The following is a 26,366-nucleotide window of genomic DNA, read 5'->3' on the forward strand; positions in this document are numbered from 1 at the left end:
AACAACCCCCCCACAATGAGCAAAATATGTGAAGAAACACTTCATGAAAGAGGATATATAAATGGCAAATAAACAGATGAAAATAAACTCAAAATCATTAGCCATTAGGAAAAAAGCAAATTAAAACCACAAAGAGATACCACCATACATCAATTAGAATGGCTAAATTTTAAAAGACCAATAACATTAACACTGGCAGGAATGTGGAGGAGCTGGCACTCTCATGCACTGCAGGTGGGAATTTAAAATGGCACAATCACTTGGGAGAACATTTGGCAATATCTTTAAAAGTTAAACATATACACACCATATGATCAGACATTCTACTTCTAGATATTTATCCTAAAGAAGAGAAAGCAGATGTCCATTTAAAAAAAAACTTGTACAGAAATTATTGTAGCAGACTAATTTTTTTTTTTGAGACAGAGTCTCACCCTATTGCCCTAAGAAGAGGACCATGGCGTCAGCCTAGCTCACAGCAACCTCAAACTCCTGGGCTTAAGTGATCCTCCTGCCTCAGCCTCCCAAGTAGCTGGGACTACAGGCATGCGCCACCATGCCCGGCTAATTTTTTCTATATATTTTTTGTTGTCCAGCTAAATTCTTTCTATTTTTAGTAGAGACGGGGGTCTCGTGCTTGCTCAGGCTGGTCTCGAACTCCTGATCTTGAGCGATCCTCCCACCTCAGCCTCCCAGAGTGCTAGGATTACAGGTGTGAGCCACCATGCCAGGCCATAGCAGACTAATTTGTAATAGCACTAAATTGGAAACAACTCAAATGTTCATCAAACAAATTGTGATATATCCATGCAATGGCATACAACTCAGCAATAAATAGTAATGAACTGTATTGATAAACACAATAACATGGATGGACCTCAAAAGTAACAGAAGACAGACAAAAATGAGTACCTACCATATGATTCCACTTATGTAAAATTCTACACAATGCAAGCTTTCTGACAGGATGGAAAGCAGATCAGTGATTGCCTGGGAATTAGGGGCGGTGGGGTTTGGGAGAGAGAAGCACAGAAGGGACCTAGGAAAAGGGGTTATGAGGAAACTGGGGGTGATGGATATGTTTATGTCCTGGTTTTGGTGATACCTTCATGTTTGTATACATATGTCAAACTCACCCAGTTGTATACTTTAAATATATAGTGTATTTTGCATAAATCACACTTCAGTAACACTATTAAAAGTGCGTGTGTGTGTGTGTGTGTGTGTGTGTGTGTATTATACATATGAGATTTACGTAGGAGCATAATATTGTGGGTGAGAACATGGACACTGAGGCCAAACGGCCTTGGTTTGTCCCCTGCTGTGTAACTTAATGGCATTATAATCTTGGGCGAGTAACTTAATTTTTTTGTGCCTCAGTTTTCTTACCTGAAAATGAGGATAACCATAGTACCCACTACCTGATAGAACTGTTGAGGGAATTAAATGAGTTAACATATTTAAAGCATTTAAAATAGTGCCTGACAGTGCAGTAAGGGCTCATGAAGTGTCAGCTCTTGCTATCAGTAGTGTGGCGTCTGTTAACAGTTTTCAGCAGTAAACACGAACACTGTCAAGTCATAAAGGCCTATTATAAAAATACTCGAGTAATGCAGAGCTACTAAAAGTATTGCCTTTGCTTCAAAATAACCTGGAGTGAGGGGTATAGATTACAGAAGATGAGCCACGCACCAACCTCCTCCCATTCCAGCCCTCCGAAGTAAACATAACTAACATTTTGATGGCTACACTTTTAGACTTTTCTACAAATATACAGAGAAATATGAATATCTGCATATTGGTACAAATACACATACAAATTTTGCATAACTGGGGTCATATTATACATATTATTGTACAACATGATTTTTCTCTTGATAATTTGTGGACTTTCTTGTTGAAATGAACAAATGTATATTGTTCCTCATCACAGCTGAAGAATAGTATTTTTTCTGATGAACATAATGTACTTTGCCATTTCCTGTTGGTGGGCATTTAGATTCCTTCCACACATCACAATTTTGTTCTGGCTAATGTTTTCTCTTTTTAGTACCAGAAGTCAATACTTTGTCAATTTCTCCATTAGCACTCCCCACTCACTGCTTCCTTGAATGCTCTAAAAACCTTATTCTACAAGCCTGACCTTTACAAGCCAAAAAATGGAAAAGGAAAAAAGAGAGAGAAATAATAATAAAAGTGAATTTCTGCTAGTGTTATGTTTAAATCACTGTGCAAAGTGCTTTTGCTGCCCTGAGAAAGTATGTCTAAGCGACACCTTTTCAAGTTTGTTCTTTAATCCACTAACTCAAATAATTTTTTCTTTTTTTTTTTTTGTAAGTCACACTTTTTATTATTTGTTTGGAGGCTGACCTTTTTTGTGTCCCTTTATTAAGTTTTATCCTTTGTTTCACATACAGAAAATAGTAAACTAATAGGTAAAGTCTTTGCTGGATTTGCCCTCCAGTTTTGGAATCTATCTGTGAATTTGTGGTAGGCTGAATAATGGCCCCACAGATACCCATGCTCTAATCCCTGGAGCTTATGAATGTTACTCTATATGGCAAAAAGGATTTGATAGATATAATTAAGGATTTTGAGATGGAGAGGTTTTCCTGGACTATCCAGATGGGTCCTAAAAGTAATCACAGGTGTTCTTATGAAAGGGAGACAAAGGGAGATTTGACTATCACAGAGGAAAAGGGGCTGTGCCGGTGGAAGCAGAGGTGAGAGTGACGCAGCTAGAGGTCAAGGAGTACCAGCGGCCCTGGAAGCGGAAGCGGGAGAAGGCAAGGAACCCATTCTCCAGTGGAGCGCCCAGAGGAATCAGCCCTGCCGGTTTCGGATTTCTACCCTCTAGAACTGTAAGTGAACACATTTTTATTGTTTTAAGCTACTGAGTTCATGGTAATTTGTTGTGAAACTAATACAGAGCTCTACTCACAATGTTCTGTAATTAATTTTGCTATTTTTTTCAACTTGTTACTTGTAATTGTTCTTGTTAATTGCTTTTCTTTCAATGAGTGCTTTGCAGACATTGAAACAAAATTATATATTTTGAACCAGTGTTAAAAAATGAGTTTATAATGGCCTTTCATGATATAAGCAGGGGCTTGTTAACCCCCTAAGCTCACCTGTTTCTTGCCTTCCCCTCCCCCACTCTAGCTGCACCAAACTACCAGGGCCTTGCTTTGATATGGTCCTATGTCTTTGCACTCCCACTCACCAGAGGTTTCCACTATTTATAGTTTAATATTTACCTTTATCAGTTTTTAAGACATGTAGTACTTGTTTCACTTTGTTTTCTGTTATAGTTATTTGACTATGTGGCTTATTGTCTCTACTTGATTATATATATTAAAGGCGGGGATTTGCTATATACTATACTCCTTTATAATCCTTCCTGGAACAAAACAGAGATAGAAATAAGTAAACATACTATTTGGGGCTAATTTCCACAGTTATTGACATATTCTAGGTAACTAACATTTATTAAGGATTACTATCTTTCAGACACTCTACTAGGAATTTTATATATTCTACCTCATTTAATCCTCACAGGAGCCATGTGAGGTGGTTTTTCCAGCTATCTATTGCTACATAACAAACCATCCCAAAACTTAGTGGTTTAAAATAATGACAACATTTCCTTTTCCAACAAATCTGAGTTTAGGCAGGTCTAGGCAGGGCTAGCTCATCTCTGCTCCACTCAGCATCAGCTGGGGTAGCTGAAAGGCTCAGGTCTGGAATCATCTGAAGGCTCATTTGCTCTCATGTCTGGTAGTTGACACTAGCTCTTGGCTGAAACCTTAGCTAGAGCTGTTGACCAGCACAGCCACGTGTGCCCTCTCCATGGACTGCCACATCACAGTGGCTGGGTTCGCAGGGCAAGTGCCCAGTGAGGGAAAGCCAGGTGGAAGCTGTGTAGTCCTGCATGACCTGGCCTCAGAAGCGATTCAGTGTCATTTCCACTGCATTCTATTAGTTGAGGCAACCACAGAGCCCTTCCCAATTTCCAGGGGAGGGGAAATAGAGTCTGTCTCTTGATGGGGGTGTGGCGTGAGTATGTGGGGCAGGGAATATTACTCTGGCCTTTTTTTTTTTTTTCTGTGACCTTTGTAGAGAAGAAATGCTCTGGCCAGTTTTGAGAAATCCTCCTGCCACAGCAGAAGCTCGTCATGGTTAAATTATTAAAGCTTATAAGTAAGTGGCTGAGTGTTCAGGATTCTGACTCCAAAGCTCTATGATCCAGATATTTTCTTACTTTGTGACTTTTAAAGTGATTAATATCATATTATTGATTCCTTTTATAATCTCTAAACAAATTCTTATGAGCACTGTTCATTCTCCATAGAAAGACTATATATAAATTATTTTTCAAATGTATAAAGATACTATTGTGCTGCATAACACACTAATTTGTTTTATAGCATTTTTTAATTCTTGGTAGCTTTTTATCCATGGAAAGGGAATAGCATTTTCAAGGAAGTAGAGAAGGGAGAGAGTACAGCATGTGTGGAGAATAGCATGGAATGAAACGGCTGGAGAAAGGAGAGCAAAACCGTAAGAGATGAGAACACAAAGCAAGCAGGGCCAGACACAAGCAAAGAGCTTAGACCCAAAGGCCAGGAGGAGCCATTGAAACATGTAAGCAGGGAAGTGACAGAGCTCAGATCTGATCTTTAAACAACCACTTTGCCTTCAGAGTTAAGTATTCAAGAGCATGGGATTTGGAGTGGTGCCTAAATCCCAATTCACCTACTTACTGCATGATTTGGAATTTTCTTAGAATATTATATACTCTTTTAACCCATAGACCCAGGTAATCTTCAATTTGGGTAAGCTTTTTTTCCCTTTTGATATCTTGGTCTTGGTTTTTTGGTTTTTTTTTTTTTTTTATTTTCTTGGTGTCTTATTAACTGTGTATAGATTTAAGTCCAATTCCTGGGTTCCAACTGATAGTTGTGCACATCTGTTCTAAAGAGACAGAGTAGTTCTCTAATCTACTTGAATTCATCAGGATGGGCTTGGCTATGATTTAACAAATAAACCCTGAAGTCTCAGTGGTTTAACATAATAAAGAGTTATTTCCTTCTTGTGAAAAGTCTGATACAGGTAGAGAAACTTTCCTCTATTTTATAAATTATGGCCTGTGAAATACGTAGCAGGGGAAGACAAAGTTGGAGGATTTCGTGAGATGGGTAGGTCAGGCCCGGCGTGGTTTCCATCACTTCCACCCACATCCTACTGGCTAGAATTCAGCTGCAAAACCCCGATCTCACTGCTGAGGAGACGGCAAATGTAGAGGTGCATGTGGATATTGGACAGGCACGAATGGTTTCTGCCACTTCCCTCCCCACTCAGATTTTCTGGCATTCTCAATCAATTAAAATTAAGATTCTCAAATGAATGGATGCAAAGAGTCTTTTTGTTTCAAATTCTGTCCGTAATGTGTCATTGCAGACGCTTCCCCACTACTCCCTCTAGAGCCTAGGTGTTTTCTCCATGGTCTGCCCTCTCCTAATGCTGCACTGAGACGGACTGTTGGAGAAATGCAAAGAAAATTCTGATAGTCTCAAAAAATAAAACACATACAACTGAGTGACGTCTACGTGGTTCCCTGGTTGACATGGATAGGGTTGAGAGGGACATACAAAATGCTATCCTACCTTTTAAATAGGTGGCTCTCTCTCATAAGATAATGTCTGATTTTTTCCCTTTTTCTAAGTTTCAAACTTTAAGACGTATATGATGGTTAAGCCTAATTAATTGGCTGCTAATATATGTATATTGTTTATTTATCCAGTGGGGTGAGAGAATGGAACATCTTGGTTAGCAGAATGTTAATTAAATGCTATCAGGAATTACAATGTAATAAGAATATACTACAGTAAACTTCCTTTGATTATTCAAAAGTCACCTCAGAATCCCAAAGTTGTTCAGCACTTTGGAAAAAAATATTATTCCACTTTTTTTTTATAGCATTTAGACTTTACAAAGTACTTTCATATGTTTTATCTTATTTAATTTTCATAATTCTGGGCAGTGGGAATTATTAGCCCCATTTCTTGGATGAAGAAATGAAGGCTCAGAGAGGTTATTTGCCCCACATTACAAGGCCCGAGAGTGAACTCTACTTGGCTGTCTCTGTACTGATGACAGTCAGTAATTATTGTCCAGTCCTGCAGACATGACTATCTGCTTTTCATGTTTTAGATTTGACTTAGTGTTATTTTCTATTTTAGAGGTTTTTTTCCAAAGAGAAACTATTCTTAGAAATATGATTCTTAAAAAGGGCTGGAAAATGTATCTCTAATTGACAGGGAAGACTGTAAAATCTTCTATTTTACATCATCCTTCCTTCTCCTCTTTAAGAAGAATAAAAACATCCCAGAATATCACACACACAGGTGAGTTCGAGAAACTTTATTTTCTATCCTTTTAAGTTTGGGGCATTGGCACTGCTGCAGGGAAATGGCCTATGTTATTTGCCACATTGTGTATATTTTGTATATCATATTCATTAACGAGAAAGCATTTGAAAACAATTACATAATTTAAATAAATCCATCGTTTCTCCATAAACTTCCAAGGTTGGTTTTGTTGGTGTGTGGGATTCTACTCTGACGGGGTGGCAGTTGTTCCACATAAGCCTGTGTGACTCGCACACAGCTCGTCACCATGGAAGGAGTGAATTCGTCACGCAGGGTTTCATCTGCCCTTTTTATTTAATTTCCGTTGTGAGGACCTTGCTCAGTTACACAAGATCTGCTCTGGCAATGGCAACCTAGCAACGGAGTGGAATGCCACCCACCCTGGGCAGCGCTGCGGGGTAGAAGGGCACAGGGAGATGTTAATTATTTACAGTGGTGGATTAGGGAGGCTACAAAGAGCACCTGGGCCGCTGTCCACTGGCGCTAACTGCCTTTTTGTCTGAAGTGCACACAGACAATGTGTTTATCTGAGGATCCAAAAATATGCTGGTTTAATTACACATTTCTTGGTGGGTAAAAAGCAATTTGTAAAGCTGAATGATAATTAAATTTAATCTAAACAAATCAAATATTATTAGAATGATTAATTTTCTGAGTGGCATTTTAAGTTTTGGAAAAAAGAAAGCTGTTCATATTTTAAATATTATGTCCACCATTTGTGGTCTCATATTAAAATGATCAAAGGCTAATATTAAACCAGGCATGCTTAGTCCCTGCCTAAGTCACATCTGAGTCTGGGAGACGTTCCTGTTATTAGTAGTACCAGAAATATTAAAATCAGAGATTATCTCTGGTGTGTGTGCGCCTGCACCTGAGACAAGCAAGAAAAGGAAACAACATTCATGAAGCACCAACTATGTGCCAGGTACTTTATATACATTGTCTCTGCATGAGGCAGCGGAGGTATAATCATTATCCCCATTTTACAGATGAGGTAACTGAGACTAAAATGGGGATGGAAGTGACACCTGCCCTACCCGGGGCAAGTGCAGGCGGGGGAGTGTTGGAGCTTTGGGGATGGGAAGGGGGCGCCAGTCAGCCCATGTCCACTCACGCCCAGCGTCCCTGCACCTGCAGCTGGGGGTGGCGAGCGCCCCAGCTTGAGCCTCAGCTGCGTTCTGCATGCAGCATGTGTGGCCTTGTCCGCCGAATGGAGGGTCTGAGCCAGACCGGAGGGGCTGGAGAGCTTCGGAGAGAACTCGCCCCTGGGAAGGAGGCGAGGGTGACCTAGGGAACTATAACATGTAGCTCAGCCGTGCCGCGTGGCCTGAGCCTCCCCCCACCTGTCCTCAGCCCCTTCCTCTGTCCTTCCACGGGTCCCAGCCCTGCGTGGAGGGCTGAAGGCTCTCCAGACCCCTCCTGCTCTCGCCGCAGTGCATCTCTGGCTCATCCACTCCTGTCCGGCGTTTGCCTCCTGCCGGGTTTGACCTGACGCAGAAGCACCGTCCCAGCACCGTCTCCGTGGCACAGGCCGCCAGGCAGCTCTGGCATTTTGAGCGAAGGGAGCCTCGAGGGCCTGGTGGGTGTGGGCTTGTTTTCGAACACGTGTGACGCCACCTTCATCCCAGGGGCTACGGGACTCAGCCGGAGGCACTTGGCAGAAGGCTGGGACCCCCGGTCAGCAGGTGGGGTGACAGCCCACCGAACGTGGGCTAGGGCTGCCTCTCTGAGCCCTCGGCGGCCGTGGGCTGGTGAAGGTGACGAGACCTGGAAAGGCTGAGCTTATAAACCCACAATGAAAATACCAGCCTGAACTGGTAATAACTGCTCGCCTAAGCAGGAGGAGCCGCATGTTTAGTTTCTACAGCAAGAATGTTACAATCATTTTGTGTTTGTAAATTAGGCAAAATAATAGCAAAATGTATTTGTTGCTTGCTATGATCTACTAGCCACTGTACTAAGCTCTTTATTGGATAACCCTAAGGCAGACACTTATCCAATATCCGTTACTCTGGTCTCCTATCCTAACCAAGCCCTGCTTTTGATTAAGACAGCAATGTGCCCACCCCAGGTAGTGGCTTGTGTCACACAGTCATGACACCCCTGTTCTCTGCAGTCCCAGCTTCTTTTGCACCGAGGGTGGGGACCGGGTCACGGAGCACACTTCTCCTAGGAGACCGCAGCGGGAAATCCCTCGCTCCCTTCAGGTCTTTGCTCAAATTCTGCTTCCCTGACAACCTTGTCTAAAATGGTAGAGCCTGGCACATAGTAGGCACTCAGCACATTCTTTTTAAGTGAACTCATGAAAATAAAATAAGATCTCTGGAGAAGGTGCAGAACAGCAAGCACCCGAGGGGTGGGAAGACGCCGGGCATGTCTGGTGAACAGGAGGCCGGCGTGACTGGGTGGGGGTGAGGCAGGGGAGAGGGCTGAGGGACACGACAGGAGACAGTGCACAGCCTGCCTGCACGGGGCTGGCAGGGCACAGGAAAGCCTTTCGTTTCTATTTCCACATTAGGCTTTAGTACAGGGCATCCTAATCCTTTACCTTGAACTACTGCCTCCTAATAGGATTTCCTGCTGTGAGACTCTCTGCACTCTAATCCATTCCTTATCTTCCTCAAAATAAAGCCGATCATGTCACCTTCCTGCTTAGCCTTTCTATTAATTCTCTCCACCAATTATGATCTGGCTTCCTGAACTTAGTTTATGGGAGCCTTCACAATATGACTCCAAGATCTGCCGCTCAGGCAGTTTCACATGCTGTTGTTGCCTTCTTGTGCCCACACTGGCTAAGCCCCCTATGTGGACTAGAAGACCTGCTGGTGAGCCCTGTGTCTTGTTCTATGTCTGGGAAGAAAGCTTTCAACTTTTCACAATTAAGTATGATGTGTGGTGTAGGATTGGTTCACATGCCCTTCATCAGATTAAGGGAATTCGCTTCTTTCTATAGTTGCTAAGAATTTTTTATTGTTAGCATGAATGGATGTCAAATTTTATCATATATTTTTCTGCATCTATGTGGTATCATAGTTTCTCTCCTTTACTCAATCACTGATTCATTTTCTATGATTAAATTAACTATATATTCTCTGGATAAATCCAACTTGAGTTTCATGTGTTATCCTTTAAATATATATATATATATATTTTTTTTTTCTGGATTCAATTCGCTAACATTTTGTTTAGCACATGGTCCTACAATTTGTGCAGTGACCCAGGGGAAGCACTTTTTGGAGAGGTGATGAAAAGCAAGCTGAGAGGTAAAAGAGCAAAGTTTGATTTCCCCTTCTGCCTGGGAGTAGGGCCTCCGTGTGGACAGCAAGGACTGCGTGTGGGGATGTCCGAAGCTCTCTATTACTATAGAAAAATACAAATTTTGTTATTGAAAACGTTCATATTCAGTACAAAAATGGAAACAAATCTTACTGTTATAATTCCAAAGCTTTAATAGCAGTGAAATAACAGTCTATATTTATAAATAAGCCTATATATGTTCAGTTTGCTAGTTCATCTTATGTAAAAAATAATGAATAAAAGAAGGAGGGGTCCCACAAAGTCCCTCAGGCACATCTTCAGAAAGCTTTTCTATGTCTATTCTATGAATGACATCTTCTCTATGACTTTGTCTAGGCCAAGATTCATGAGGACGGTCTTTTCCAACTCCAAATAACTGTCGTAGTCAATTTTCATCTCAGCCTCTATTTGTTCTTTTGACTTCTGATATGTTTTCTACCGGGAGAAAAACAAGACATCCCTATAAGATGCTGTTAGTTAAAAATAGCAAAGGATAAGAAGGGGCTGTCTGTGAGCAGTTGACCTGGAAGGGGTTTGCGAGAGGGTGGGAGGGCGGGAGGTGTCTGAAGTGCTGGGGAAATGGGGAGTGGGGAAGACACGGCCCTCCAATCCCTTTCTCCAAAAAAAAAAAAAATCCCCTCTTCCAGTCTTCCTCCCGATGACTCTTGTCTCCATGGTGTAGCCTGGAGGGTGAGTAACTGCCTAGAGCTTGCAGAATTCTTTTGAAGTCCCTCCTCTCCTAAATCTCATATAGATGGCATAGCTGTAGCTCACATGGCAACTACTACTTTTCCCAGCTTTGAGTCTACAGCTGAAATTCCAGTTTGGAAAATTCCCTTTAAGGAGTGAGCTGTATCCAGACTTGATGTCTGCAAATAGAAGGGTATATGGGTTTCCTGGAATCTTCAGGTGAAGCACACAGCCTCATCCTGGCGCCTGGTGGGTGTTCACAAAGACCAGCCTTGCTGGACCAATGTGTGATTGTTCCCTGCCCTCTGTAATAATATTAATAGTGAACACCTACTACTACATTGTGTGTTACTGGCTAAGTGCTGTACATATTGCAACTCATCTAATGCCCACTGCCATCCTCTGAGGTTGTTGCAGTTACTGTTCTCATTTCCCCTTCATCAGCAGGTGCTTATGAGGAGACATTTCTGACCAACAATAGTTGTTTTTCCTTAGAGACCTTTTTCATGTTCTAAATGTAATAGAGGAACCCTTTTAAATTCATTCACTTATCTACCACCTAGTTCTAGGAAAATTTGAGAAGTGGTAGCTCTACTTAAAAGAGGTACTGCATCAAATGAAATGAAGATACAAGGAGGAGTTGGAAAAGTTTTGGAAACTAAAAAGCTCAGTACAATTTTAAGATACAATTATTATAATATTCGGGTGTTTTAAAAGTATTTCACATGCAAATTATTTTTTTATTATCCACAATTCTACTTGTTCCACTTGATGCAGATAATGAGGAGCTGTCGCTACGGTATTTAAACACTCATGATAATTGTGGATAATTGCTGGGGTAGGAGGAGATTATCTCCCACAACAGAATTTCAACCAGTGTCTGTTAAGTGCACAAAGAACAAAACCAAGGCCAATTTGTTTTTATTAATGGCAGTGGAACACAATGAAAAGTTAATTAACTGGTATTCTTTTATACTTTGTTACCACTAAACAATGTTTTTGAAATAAGACCCTCTGCTTTTATTGCACTAATTAGTATCTATCAATAAGTGATAATGTTAACCTAGTTCCTAATGCGGTACATTAAAATATTTCCACACACTGGTGCTTTTTATTAAGACTGAGGGTCTCACATGAATAATTCTGTTGGAGGAGGCTACGTATTTGGCTCTAAAGAAACTACAGGTGGGAACAATGATGAAATTGCTGGTGCCACAAGGGAGGAAATGAGAAAGAAGTAGAAACATAGACTGAGATGACCTCATGTGAGAGAGAGAGAAAAGATGACGTCACAGAAATTTAAAAGCCCCAAATTCCAGTGGGCAAGGGAAGAGCAAGAGTCACAGAATTCATATCAAACAGGGAGGAGCTGAGAAAGAGGAGAGTGGGGGGCTTTTGAGCTTAGCTTCCTTTCTGATAAAGTTTAAGAATGATTGTGTCCCACAACAAATTTTCTTCTATTTCAAGTTTGACAGCTCCAGTATATTATATATGGTAAGACAGATCTCTCTCTCTTGCCTATGTATCTATCTACCTGTGTATCTATGTATCTATCATGTACCCATCTATTGTTATTGTTATAATAGCTCCCATTTACTGAAAGTCTAAAATTTTTCCAGTTATTTGCTGAAAGCCTTACAGTAATCCTAAAAGGTAGTTATCAGTATTCCCATTTTCAAGACGGGAGAGCTGAAGCTCAGCAAAGATGGGAGTCTTGCTCCAGTCTCATAGCGAGTAAGTGGCAGAGTTGGGATTGAGCCCACATGTCTTGATTCCATATTCAGCTCTTTTCCCACTGCCTGTTTTAATGCATTATTGACCAGATATTAAAATTCTATATAACGAAAGCATTCAGATTTTGAATAAGTGTATTTATACTAAAGGACTTTGAAATATAGACAATTTCAGAAACTTAAGTTGGATAGGATCTCACTAGGTGTCCAACTGGCAGTTCTCACTCACAGTGAGTTAAGAAATCAAAGCAATGTCCTCTTGACTCTAATGAGAACAAGAGAAGAATGTGAAAAGGTATAACTTTCCTCTGGAAACTGTGGAGTAAGCTAAACCAACATATTTCACTGGTGTTAGAGGAAAGCCAGTTTCACTCCTGAAGTTTAACTTACAACTTTTTTCTTCTCCTTTTCCAGTTCCATTTCTTTCTTTTCTTGCTCACGAATACTTTTGCGCTGTTCTACGTATTCCAGATGCTTGACTTCTCTTTCAAAGTAGTGATTAACACTTGATATCTGTAGGAAACAAAAGCCCATGAGAAGGTAACCCACAGGAAGTCCCATGTCCTTCCTTAGGTTCTCTTAGAATTCCTGCTGCTCCTAATTAGGTAGGTTACCTACCCAATCCACGTCCCTAATCTACTTGATCTTTACCTAATGACCACCTATCTAGTCATTATGTAGATTACCTACTTTGAGACTACCTCAAATCTTTCAGGTGAATGCAATTTGGAAGCTGTGCCTACAGGCCTACTACCTGAGAAACTAGCTCAAATTGGGGTCTACTGTGATAAGATAAGTCCCTGTGACTCGGAGGTTTCCAGAGCAGGGCTGGAAGGGGAGAACTTCAAAAAACAGCAATATCAGGGATTGATATTTTCCCTTTTCTCCCTTCTTACTTCTAACACTGAGCGAAATTTCATATCACCAACCAAACTTGGAAAACTCAGATGAGGATATCAATGTAGAACCTTAAAGGGAATGAAAGCAAAGCCAAGTTCCTGGCCCCCAGAGAGCTTAGCATGTAGGCATAAAAATAGAAGCAGAGAAGTCAGCAGAGACCTTGGGGAAGGCAATCAGGGAGAGAAAGATTTTCACCTGCCAGTAACTAGGCTGATGTTGTTGGGACCTGCAGTGGATTGCAATGTATATATTTAATGTCAGTTGTATATATATTTATGTATTTCTATTCATTGATCTTTTTAAAACCTCATGATTAATATTGTTTGAAGTACTTGGGTGGTGGGTACAGGGCAGGGGGTGTGCAGAATACTGCCAGTTCAGATGTGCTACCTGCAATACATCAAGTTGAGGGAGGAGGAGGTGGGGGTAGGGGAGGAAGAGAGAAGCATAAAAATGTCAACTGGGCCCTCAGGGAACATTGCTGAAATAAGCATCCCGCTCCTCAGTTACAACTGGAAAATAACATTCTATGATTATGAATCCCCAAATCAATTATTCTCTCAGAGTCTGGACTTCATTTACTTAGCTTCCTTCCCATCTCATGTCTAGGTTTTATTGGTTTTTGTTGTTGTTTTTAATCTTTGAACTATTTAACTCATACAACAGAAATACACCCTCTTATTTTTGACTGCATGAATCTTTTGTTCCCTTATAGAGCAAAAATGCTGTCATTTCTAACATGCTTTTAAGACATGCCTCAGCAATATCTGGTCACAAAAATCCTCAAAGCCAAAAGTTACAAACCTCATTGGTGGAAGGGTGACTTAATGTCCAAGGAATTTCTAATATATGCAGGGTTCCATAATAATCAGCAATGGCTATAAACTGCTGCTTAGCTGAAAAATTTAAAAAATGGGAAGAAAAAGTCAGCAAACAGAAGGCCATCTTAAGAGGTTAAATATGAAATGTATTTTTGTTTTGTGGTCTCCCAAAGGACCTGCTATGGATACAGTGATCTTGGCATCTTCATAAGATGTTCATGACTGGACCATGTACACGTGTAAAAGCCATTTTTTCCAGTTGATGAATTGAAAACTAAGACCCTGAGCTTGTCAGACACCCTGCCACCTCAAATCTTGCTTTCCTGCTGTCTATTTAAGGAGTGTGGCTCCCAGCTGAGGTTGACGCCTTTGTGGTTGGGCCTGCTGGGTGGACTTGAGAAGAAAGCTGGGGAACCAAAGATTTTCAAAGAAAAGTCATAAAGTACATTTTCACCAAACACAGAAGGGCTAAATGATACCATTATCCTTTAATGGATTTCAAAGACACAGCCAGAACCACAGTTTTCTCATTATAAAAACAAATTGCTTCCTTTGAGCATTTAAAATGGGTATAATACACAAAGTGTTCAAGAATTTTAATTTTCTATCTCATCATGTATGGGCTTTTTTTCTTCTTTTCATTTTCAGAAGGAATGGTTCAAATTGCTAAATCCTGGACTCATAATTCCTGTAGGTACACAAAAGTCATGTTTTGTATCAAAAATGGGAAAATACACTTTGGTGACACATATGGCTAAGCACTGGTCAGACTGTGACCCTCTAGAGATTCTCAAGACTGAGTTTCCAAATCTAAGGTTTCTGAGAGAGAAATGGATAGAAAGATAATTTTATGCCTGCATACATTTGGAAACAAAAGGAAACTTCTTTTAAAAGGGCAAATATAATCAATTTACATGGAAAGTACTATTTGGGCAAAACTGAAAAATTGGGGCAAAGGAAATAAATTATGTTTCCATAGACACATCCTTGAATTTATGCTTCCTTTGTTAGACATTTATTTTTCCTCATAAGTGATTCAGAGGTCCCAGAGAGTCATTATATCTAATGAAGAGAAATGCTTGATGTTGTCCAGGGGAGAACCATAAGTGACAAAATATGGAAACGTGGCATAATGAAATGTTAAAGGAAGAAAATTTATTCTATCTGGAAAAGAAGCAGCAAAAGGTAGCAAAGATTTAGGGATCACCCTGTCTGACTGGAGGAGATGAGAAGGACGCTTTCCATCCTGTGGTTCAAAACTGGCTCTGCTGAGGCATATGAAATGTAGCTCAGAAACCAGGGAAAATGAGACAAAACAGTGAGGAAAGCTCGTGTTGTAGCCAAGATTTGAGAACAAGAGAGAAAGGAAAGGAAAAGGAGGGATGGGAAGGAAAGGGAAGATAGGAGAAGAGAAGGAAACAGAGAGGAAGGGAAGAGAGGGAAGGAAGGAGAAGGGGTGGGTGGGAAGAAAAACAAAAACTTGAGAAAAAACACGGGAGGCTTTCCAGAAAAGTATCAAAATGTTCCCAAGTTACCCAAAATGACTTAGCTCATTTGATTAGAATTAACATACAAGAAAAGGTCCAGGGTTTGATGTAGGTGATCACAGTGATGCAAATATTTTGGGACAGCGCTGGTTCATGGGTTTTCTCTAGAAGGTCCCAGATATCGACGAATCCATCTTCTCGGCCAATATAGAAAACTCCAGGCCTTGTCAGGGACCAGTGCCCTGAGGTGTACCTTTTTGGTGCACAGCATGACTGAAGGAGGGGCCCAGTCTTTAAGCAAATTTTTAAAAAGACAAATGAAAAGATTTTGTCATTATCAGAGGGAAATTCACAATGATTTTCTTTAAGTACAATCTAGCTGGCTATGATCACATGACAGCAAAATTATGTGCACCAGGAAGTCTTCTTTTTCTTGCAGGATTTTTATATAACACCAGCTCCTTTCTTTCCTGTATGTTTTTCTTTTCTTTTTCTTTCTTTCTTTCTTTTTTTGAGACAGAGTCTCACTCTGTTTCCTAGGTTAGAGTGCAGTGGTGTGATCATAGCTCTCTGTAGCCTCAAACCCCTAAGCTTAAGTGTTCCTCCCACCTCAGCCTCCCAAGTAACTGGAACTATAGGCGCACACCATGCCTAGCTAATTTTTTTATTTTTATTTTTTGTAGAGGCCAGTTCTCACTATGTTGCCCAGGCTGGTCTCAAACTCCTGGCTTCAAGTGATCCTCCCGCCTCGGCCTCCTAAAGTGCTGGGATTACAGGTGTGAGCCACTGTGCCCAGCCTTTTTCCCCTCTTTCCTGCTTGTTTTCATAAACCATTGAAAAAAAATTGTAGTTGCTTTTTAGAAAAGATCAAACCTTCCAATTGAACTGTTGATGGTTCTAATAATCCAGCTACTTCTAAATCCGTTACTCTTTCTACAGAGATTGGTGGACATTAGATATGTAAAGATTATAAGGACATTTTGCTCATACCTTTACTTTGCTACCAGATATTTGCTTCCCATGGAAACAGCTCTGGTAGTTAGTAAAAGCAAATGAAAAATCTGTCAATTCCAGCTGTGAGCTGCATGTTGAAAATCAACAGCAAATTGAAAAATTCTCATTAAGTAACTTCAAGTGGAAGCATCTGACAGCCCATAAATATATTTGGAAGAGGTTTTAGGCCACCAAAGCATCATGAAATCATCTTTTCTTTTCTCTACCATGGGGTAATTTCATTCTTTGGGCAGTTTTTACAGAAAAAGATCAGGCTTTCAACCCACTGTCAGGCTCCATCTAGCAACCAGGTGTCCTCATTTGTCTACTCACATCTGCGGGGACTAAACTAAACCATGGAGCTGTCTCCTACCCTCCAATACACGTATGAGAAACTTTCCTGTGGGGAAGGAGAATGTCATACGTTCATAAACTCCTTAGAGATGACACTTCAAACCTGTTCTCCTTGTCCACTTCTCCCAGTGACTTCAGTTTCTATGGATAACCAGGTTTCCGGCCCCCGAATAGTCGTCTTTGCACCATCTTGCCTGAATTTTTTTTCTTTTTACTGCAAAACTTGCTCATTGAAAAAATACCCCTCAAACATGCAGAATTACATTGGTATAACATAAAAGTCCTTTTGTTGATGGACGTTGAAGTAGTTTCTAATTGTTTTCAGTGATAGCTTTGTACATATATTCACATACATATTTGAGTATTTGTGTCACTTAGAGTTCCACAAGTAGAACTGTTAGGCCAAAGAATATATATATATTCCAACTCTGAAATAGATATATATATATTTCACCTTTTGATAATCTTCTCAAATTGTTCACCAAAAGGAAATATTAATTTACACTTCCACCGAAAGTACTGATTTCCCAACACCCTAGCTTCACTGGATTTTGTCAGTCTTTCTGGTTTTGGGCAGCTGAGCTCCTACCTGCCTGGATCTAGCCCCTCTCCTAATCCTGACCAGACTCTCGCTCCTGCCTCACTTTGGCCCGTGTGTGTCTCGGGACAGGCTGTGATCTGCCTGGTGTTGGACCCCACGGCTTACTCACTCCCACTTTCTGAACCTGCCAGTCAACACATTCCTAGTGCAGAAGCAAAGATGACAGACCCTATGTTTCTCCTTGGACTTCATAGAGAACTCAGCATCCCACCTTGTATTTTAAAGGGGGGACAAAATACAAGCCAAATCAACTGCCCACAGCAGATATTTCAAAGAAAAGACTATGAGGTTTCAGACATCAAAGGATTCATAAATGTTCTTTCCTTCCCTCAGGAAAGAAAAGCAAATGGATGTGTTTTCAAAAGGCTCACAGTGGTTCTGCTGACAAGCTGGAGCCCTGACCATCTGTTCTAATTTCTCTAAAAAATATCCCAAAGGCACTGTTATGTTAGAACAGGCTGTTCTTTCTATTGTCTTTCTCAATAGCAAAGGACCACACACCCATTCCTCCCTTTTGCAGGCAACTTACCGTCACATTTTCTTTCCAGATGGCCACGTTCCACCCACCAACGGTGAGAATAATGTCGTTGTAAAAAGGTGATCTCTGAACAGTGTGGACAGCTCCATCATGGACAGTGTAGAGGCTCACTGGCTTCTTTGCTGTTGGAGTAGAAAGGCCGTATCATCTTTAATAACATTGTTTACATTCCCACAGTGAAGAATGGACAGACAGGTCCCAATTAATGAGGTCCAAGAGTGAAGAGCCAGAGTTTAGGGTGAATAAATCTGTCAAGGGATGGCTCCTTCTCTTTATATGGAAAATCCTGGGAACTTCCCATCAGGGCCACTTTTCAGGCTCAGAGGAATACTACATGTTCTTATTCATTTACTCATTCATTAATTCATTCAGTTTTCAATAAATATTTGTGGATTGCCTACATGTACCAAGTATGTAGGTGGCTGGGTAAACAGTGGTTAGCAAACAAACGTGATCCTGTCTTCATGGAGTTTACAGTCCAGTGGGAAAGACTAATACTCAATAAACAAATCCCAAAGTATATGATTTAAAAATTGTCAAAAGGATTATGAAGGAAAAATATTATAAGAAAGAATAGCAAGGGGCATTTGTAATTTGGACTTCAGAAAAGGCTTCTGTGAAGGTGATCCCAGTGTGGGATATATGAAATGAACAGGACCAGGACAGTGCAGACTACGCAGGGCCTTGCAGAAAGGAGTTTAGATTATATCCTAAGTATACTGTGGGTTTTTTTGTTTTTTGTTTTTTTTTACCTGTGAATATGCCATTTGAAATATTCATTTTTCCCAGACACAAAACAAGAATAAGTGTCCCTGTCTCTGGCATGGTGTCAGACAATCTAATGATAATGTGTTTGCAATAGGGCTCAACATTTTCAATTTTTTAAATAAGTATACTATGTTTTGATGAATTCTTTAGGCCTAGAAGTGAGACAATCTGGCTGACATTTCCAAAAGATTCTCTGGCTGCTGTTGGGAGAATGGATTAGAAGAGGGAATATCAGAGGAGGCTGTCATGGTAGTTCTGATGAGAGAGAATGGTGGCTTGGATTAGGGTGCAATGGAGAAGTATTTGTGAGCTAGAATTGATAGGACTTGGAGATGGCTTGAATAGGAAGGATGAGAAAAGAAATGCTGAGGACGACAGCCAAGTTTCTGATAAGAGCCATGGAGTTTCCACAGTTGAAGCTGGGAATACTAAGGGAGGAAGTTTGGATGTTGAGATCAGGGCTCCCTTTTGTCTCTGCCCCAGGCCCGGAGGTCTTCCTGCTTCTCAGGTCTCTTTACCCAGAGAACAGGAGGATTCTGCTTGGATTTCCTCTCCCGCAGGGCTGGCTGCAGAGCTTAATGCTGCTCATTCCTTGTTGCCCACACTCACAAGCCCCAGGGATGGCCATAAAAATATATGCCTGTCTAGGCCAGACCACAGTGTCTGGCTGCTTTATACTAAAACCACAGAATTATTCTGAATCTTATCATTTAATAGCTATGTGAGGGATAGGTTTTTCCCCTAGAACACTGATGAGAAATTAAGCAGAAAAAGATTTAATAAATCTTGTACGACACTCATAAAGCAGGGTTTCAAAGAGATATTTGTCCACCCATGTTCATAGCAACGTTATTCACAATAGCCAAATGGTGGAAGCAATCGAGTGTCCACTGTTAGGTGAATGGATAAACAAAACGTGGTATATACGTACAATGGGATATTATTCGGTCTTAAAAAGGAAAGCAATTCTGGTATACACTACAACATGGGTGAACCTTGAGGACATTATGCTAAATGAAATAAGCTAGTCACAACAAGACAAATACTCTGTGATTCCGCTATATGAGGTACCTAGGGTAGGCAAATTCACAGAAGCAGAAAGTAGGATTTGGTTGCCAGGGGCTGGGGGAAGGGGGATAAGAGGAGTTAGTGTTTAATAGGTATGGAGTTTCAGTTTTGCAAGAAGAAAAAAATTTTGGAGATTGGGTGCACAACAATGTGAATGTACTTAACACCTCTGAACTATACACTTAAAAATGGTTAAGTTTTATGTTTATGTGTGTCTTACTGTAAGTTAAAAAATTATTTTTTAAAAAAACTTTAAAACTTTAAAAATAAATAAATGAAAATTTAAATGTAGCTTTTCTGGATTAAAAAAAAAAGGCCCATTTTCCTCCAACCAAAGCCCCATCTTAAAGAGAACACAGAAGATATACTTCTAAGGCCACCTTGAAGTGATCTAGAAGATCACTTTCGAGGGTGCGAGAGCCCTGGAAACCAGCAGCTTTGTTCTTGCTGTTGCGGAGTTTCTCAGAGCCCAGTTTTCCCTCAGGGTTAGCAAGGCTTCCCTAGACTCCACTTCACTGTGGTGAGCAAGGTCATCTAGAAGTCTGGAAGCCTCTGAGAACTGTAATGATCACCAGTGATAACAATATCGACAGTAGCAAGGTTTATACTTTAAAACATTAGATGTTCTCAGCCCATAATAACTTTTTTCTTTTTTGTCCTTTGAAAGACCTTTGTCCATTTAGCAATGAACAGAGCTGTCCTTAAATTATTAAGTGGACTGCCAGAGCCTCTAGGGCAGAGTATTATAAGAGAATTACTATAAACGAAAAAGCAGTTTTCCAGCGTCATTGTCTAATGCTGGACCCAGTATAGTAATTTGGTTAAGAGGACAGACTCTGGCGGCAGACTGTCTGGGTTCAAATTCTGGCAATGCCACCTACGGTAGCCACCGCACAGGGCTGCTGTGACGATTAATGAGTTATCCACAGCAAGTGTTTGGAAGAGTGCCTGGCACATGCCATGTGCCAATCTGTGAGTAGAGTACGTGAAATGATTGTGTCCACTGCCAACATTCAGCCTGCATTTCTTGGCTTGTCACTTAGATCACCTGGAAATTTTGTTAGATTTGGCTTCTTTATCACACACTGCTCAGCGAGGGTAATCTGTCTTTTAGGAGTTTCTTCTTGGAAGAGGCAAGTCTCCTTCCTGCCTGGTTGTAGATTTGAGATAAGAACATGGGGTTCCAAGCAGACTAAGAGGGGTCAGGTCCCAGTGGTTGTCTCATCTTTACTCAAGAAACCTCCATGGTGTTCACAAGAGACACTAGACTGGTAGGTCCCAAGGAAAACGCTGCCGGTTCCCAGAATGTGAACAGGGCACACAGGTCGCAGTTCAGAGCATCTACACACTGACTTTCCCCTATACTTCAACCATTACTCAATAGGAATAACAGTGTTTGGCTTCCCATGTTACAAAATACTGGACTGATGATTTCAGATATTAACATAATCTTTTAGAGTTCGTGGTTAAAGCTATTTTTATTTTTGGTTTTTTTTTTTTGAATGAACTAAATGCCAAAAAATGAAAAGCAGCTCCCCCTTTTCCCAGCCACCCATATCCTGTTGGCCATGAAGCCCTGGCATGCAGACCCCTCAGCTCCTCCCCACCATTCCCTGCTCCCCATCCCCACCCCCATGCCCGTCCCCAGGCCTGCACCTCAGCCTCACTACCTCTTTGCTGGGCCATCGTAGCTGGCCTTCCTGAGTCCACTGTGAGTTCTACCAGTGAATTAACCTAGGCCTTGCTCTCCTGCTAGAGAGATTTTCTGATTCTATGGGTGGCTCTAGGATAAAGTCCAAAGTTCTTAGTAGGGCACTCAAGACTCTTTGCCATCTGGACCCAAATGTCTTTTCTGTCACCTCTCCTGCTATTGTCCTCCATTGCTGTGCTTTGGCCAGGAGATCTCCCTGTTTCCCAACTGTCCCCTGCTCTTTTGGGCTTCCATGTTTTGCACTCATTATTCTTTCTCCCTGGAATGCCTTTCCCCATTTTATCCGTCTGGAAAATTCCAATCAAGACCCAGATCAACTGTGTCTTCAGTGAGATCTTTTCTTAACAGCTCAAGAGAGTTCCTCCCTGGGCTCCCACATCATTTTGTGTTTGCTTACAATCATAGCAGTAATGACACTGTAGTGTCATCATTTGTTTGTTAGTCCTTTCCAGTAGATCCTAGAACTCCTTTGGGAAGGATAATATCCTGATCATCTTTATATCTCCAGTGCCTGGCACATAGCAGGTCTCAATAATGATTTGATGAATGAATGCAAGTAAGAAAGAAAGAACAAACATCAATGAGGTTCAAACATAAAGCTCTTGGGTTTTAAATTTGTTGTTATTGGTTCTTTTATAAATGGAATAAAATCCATTTAAAACAAACAACTAAACCTGCTTGTCATGGGTCCCCTAAAAGCAGTTTGGCTCCAGGAGGCTGGCTCTAGGAGGAAGTTGAGCCCAAGAAATCTCTGAGACCAGGAGGAATCTGTGTCCACCTGTGCACAGCCAAGTCATGGCATCCGCTCTTCAGCTTGTGTCCCAGTGGTGTGGTGAAGACCACTGCTGTGTTATATAGTGCCTGACTTGAAATACACGCACAATTACTAACATTCATGAATTATTAAGTAAATAGATACATGAATAAGCATAAAGGAACTTGAATATAATTAATTATATCTAATATCTAATTTTGAGTTCAACTTTAAATCATGGAATTGGGAGAGAATGGAGAGTGGAAAATCAGTCCCAATTCTGAGTGCACTTGACCCTACCATGGGTCACAGCTAATCGTCTCTCAGTGCCCCACTGTTATCAATAACACACATTTGGGTTTCTGGTCAGGAGTGCTTTTGCTTCAAGATTAAATGGCTGCACTGAAGGCATGGTTGACAAAGAAAGCCTTCCCAGGTCTAAGGCAGACTTTGGTCTCTGGAACCAGACTCAGCAGGAGTGAAGGGAGAGAAGTTACAGGTGAAGACCTGTGCTCCAACAGCTGTCCCCTGCAGGCTGTGGCTCTGATCTCTGACCCTTGGCCCCTGTCAGTCACTCACATCTCTACTTGCCCAACCACTCTCAAGGTTGACCAGATCTCCTTCTCCTCTGAGCCCAGCTCCCTGCCACATGCTCCCGTGTGGAGTTCTGAAGCCTTTGTCTGCCGAGCTGTCCCGGGAGCTACCTCTGCCTTTGCTTATGGTTATCTCAAACTTTGAAATGCAGCTAGAATAGAATAGACTTTAATACCATGATAAAATTCAAAGCTTTAAAGGAGTAGTTGTCATTTAAGTGAACCCCAGAGCTCTGAGCCTGTTAGAGACAGGGAGCTTTGCTTATTGGGGTACCTGTGCTCCTGACCCTGATTCCTGCTCACATCTCGGGTGACCTGCATACCTCTTCTCGGCTGCCCAGAGTTTGGGTCCTGGGACAGGGCAGGGACAGAAGACACAAGGAAAACACCTGTCTTAGCCCCAAAGGAGGGTCCTGCAGTTGCTTCTCCCATAGTGTTCCGGGGTCTTCAAGATCATTAAAAATTTAGCTTATAATCTCACATCCATTCATTTTCCACATAGATGAACTATCAGGTTGTTGAATTATTGAAACCACATGTTATTTTTTTAAACTGCTCAAGTGACTCTGTCATTTAAGCATCATACAGGTCAGTGCTCTTCAAATTTTGGTGTGAAAACAAATTTCCTAGCAAACTTTTTAAAATCCAGATTTAGATTCGGTAGGCCTGGGGCAGGATGGAAGGTTTTTATGTGTATTTCTAGCAGTCCCCCAGGTGACACTATGCTGCTTTTTCAAGGTCCTCACTTTGAGTAACAAGCGTGTTAGTCAAAACCTTAGGTGCTCTCCCTCCCACTAGCAAGACCAGGGTTACTTAGGACTTCACGAGATTCCTTTTGGGTAGTTTAAATTAAAAGGGACATCTTATCCATAACAAAGCAATCCACAAAACTTACTCATCAATCGGCCAGTTTCAGGGTCTTTTTCCATTTTCCAATCTGTATATATCAATTCACCTTCCTAAAAATATTACAGGTTCCTGATGAGTATCATGACAAGAGATAAAGAACATCACATTCATGTGCTAAGACTGATTGTAACAAAAACACATACAAAGTAACAGGTCAATTTAATCAATTTAATCAAATAATAATTCAATACAGTGGGGTAAGGGGAGGCTCAAAATGATTACTGAATTTTTTTTTTTTCTTTTGAGACAGTTTGACTCTGTTGCCTGGGCCAGAGTGAGTGCCGTGGCATCAGCCTAGCTCACAGCAACCTCAAACTCCTGGACTCAAGCAATCCTCCTGCCTCAGCCTCCCAAGTAGCTGGGACTACAGGCATGCGCCACCATGCCCGGTTAATTTTATATATATATATTTTTAGTTGTCCAGCTAATTTCTTTCTATTTTTTTAGTAGAGACGGGGATCTCGCTCTTGCTCAGGTTGGTCTTGAACTCCTGAGCTCAAACGATCTGCCCGCCTCAGCCTCCAAGAGTGCTAGGATTACAGGTGTGAGCCACCCCTGGCTGATTACTGAATTTTATATTGAACAAAAAATGAGTTTTTATCTACACATAGTGATGTGGAGAACACGGGCAGTTATGTAGATAATTTATGTATGAGAGTCTCAATCGCTGGGTTTCCAAAGTTTTTGTTATTGATCCATGAAGAGAGGAATCAGGTCCATTTTATTGAGTGATTTCTTCTCGGCATATTATAAAGCCAATACTTAATAAATACATGTGGAGTAAGAGAGAGAGGGAATAGGAATGCATAATATGGTAGTAACTACTACTTTTAAAGTTGAGAACAGGAAACAAAGTTTAATCCAAACAAAATAACAAGTAATACATATTCTAGTTCTGCCTCATGGTCATTTTAAGAAGAGCAGAAGGCAGAGGGACCTGCCACACAAAAGGGAAAGACAGACAGAGCCTGTGAATTGTGAATTCCAGAGCTGGGGAGGTTAGTCCCACACTGCCGTCTTATAGACAGAAAGCTGAGGCTCAGACAGGTTCAATGGCTGACTCAGGGTCACCCAGTGCAGTCTCCTAATTCCAGTGTTTCTTCACTGAGTGATAAGAGGAAAACACAGAGAGGAGCTTGTATAAAAAGAGGAGTTAAGAGGACTCGGAGGAGGGGATGGATTGGGATGGGAAGGCGTGAGAGAGGAGCAGAAAAACATTTGGTTTATGCACCGGGCAGGATAAGCTCATTGGCGACAGGGCCCATTCATTCCCCCATCTATGCTTTTATTCAACCACATTAACTCATATAACAAACAAAGATTGTATTTGGTGTTGGAAATTCCACTCTGAGGACAGCCCTCCTTCCACTCACAGTCTAAGGGAACAGACAGACGGGTACGTGTTTTGCTAGCCTGCTGCTGTGTAACATGTCACCCTCAGAGCCACCATTTACTGAGCACTCAGCACTTGCCAGAGTTGTTAGGAGCTTTATGTAATGTGCGCTCACCAAGCATACATAAAGCTCCTCGACCCTCCCCAAGGTCCTGTAATATCTCCTGAGTCTCATAGCTGGTACATGGAACACTGAAGTCAAACTAAGTCAAAGAAGAGTTGCTTGAACCAATTTAATAAATATGTGTTCAGTGCCCATTATATTATATCATCTGCCAAGTACCTAATTCCACTTCCTGCACCTCTGTGTTGACTTGCCTGGCCCCAGTACTCAGGCCCTCTTCATTTCTGGGCTGGCCTGGCCCCTCTGCCCTGCAAGGCTCTATTCCCTCCCCTTGGCCCACCCAGCCAATCAGACCCCAGAGAGGCCTCCCGTAAGCTCTCCCCAAAGTGGATGGATAGGCTGTGTCAGAAGTCCCTTCCACCAGAATATCAGCCCCACGAGGGCAGGGAATTTTGTCTGCTTTGTTCACTGCTCTTTCCCCAGGGCCAAGAGCAGTGCCTGGCACATATGAAATGCTCAGTGAGTATCTGTTGAATGATGAGTGAAGGAATTCCAAGCAGGGCAGGGGCTTCAGAAGCAGGAAAGTTTGTATAAAAGAAATGTGAGAAAATGCAGAGCAGCCCGACTGAGTGAGAAGGAGGTAGGTGCAGATAGGGATGGTGAGATAGGCAGGGGCCAAATGATGCAGAATCTTCTAGGCCATGGTGTGAGGAGTTTGGATTTTATTCATGTTGCACTGAGTTGCCACTGAAAAGTTTAAGCAGGGGGTGTCATGCTTTAATTTCTGTTTTAAGATCTTGCAGTCATTTATCTTTCTAAAGCTGATCTGATGGTGTCATCCCTCTGCTTTAAAAACTTTGGTGCACAAAAAGATAAATATTGCAAGATTCCACTTCCACAAGGCGCTTAGAATAGTCAAATTCATGGAGACAGAAAGTAGAAGGGTGGTTGCCAGGGGCTGGAGGAAGAAGGGAATCGGGACTTATGGTTTGGTGGGTACAGAGTTGCAGTTTGGGATGATGACAAGCTCTGGAGATGGATGGTGGTGGTGGCTGTACACCAATGTGACTGTATTTAATACTATCTAATTATATACTTAAATGGTTAAGGTGATAAACTTTGTTATGTATATGTTACCACAATTTTCACAATATTTTAGAAAACTTTGCTGTGAAACTCAAGTTATAAAACATGTATTTAGTAGTGTCCCATTGCTTGCCGAATGAAATTCAAATGAGCTAATACAGCAGAAAAGGCCCTT

The 26,366-nt window shown here is 41.3% G+C and overlaps 2 protein-coding genes across 3 annotated transcripts in view; one reads left to right on the plus strand and one right to left on the minus strand.

Annotated features, from left to right (window-relative positions):
• Positions 1–2,799: 2,799 nt before the first annotated feature.
• Positions 2,800–26,366, plus strand: part of MCOLN3 (mucolipin TRP cation channel 3) — a 123,846-nt gene continuing 100,279 nt past the window's right edge. Inside the window, exon 1 of the mRNA XM_045547632.1 lies at positions 2,800–2,861. The gene's annotated coding sequence lies outside the window, so the exon portion shown is untranslated. The remainder of the gene's footprint in view (positions 2,862–26,366) is intronic.
• The window catches only part of DNAI3 (dynein axonemal intermediate chain 3), a 71,240-nt gene continuing 54,736 nt past the window's right edge, over positions 9,863–26,366 (minus strand). For both annotated transcript variants that reach the window (XM_045547629.1, XM_045547628.1), the window contains 6 exons: positions 23,635–23,698; positions 17,837–17,967; positions 15,446–15,650; positions 13,856–13,947; positions 12,542–12,664; positions 9,863–10,163 (listed from right to left, as the gene is read on the minus strand). In XM_045547629.1, coding sequence (XP_045403585.1) covers positions 10,026–10,163; positions 12,542–12,664; positions 13,856–13,947; positions 15,446–15,650; positions 17,837–17,967; positions 23,635–23,698 — 753 coding nt within the window. In that variant the 3' untranslated portion in view covers positions 9,863–10,025. The remainder of the gene's footprint in view (positions 10,164–12,541; positions 12,665–13,855; positions 13,948–15,445; positions 15,651–17,836; positions 17,968–23,634; positions 23,699–26,366) is intronic.

The sequence above is a fragment of the Lemur catta genome, chromosome 3 (genome assembly GCF_020740605.2).
Source record: "Lemur catta isolate mLemCat1 chromosome 3, mLemCat1.pri, whole genome shotgun sequence".
NCBI classification, from domain to species: Eukaryota; Metazoa; Chordata; class Mammalia; order Primates; family Lemuridae; genus Lemur; species Lemur catta.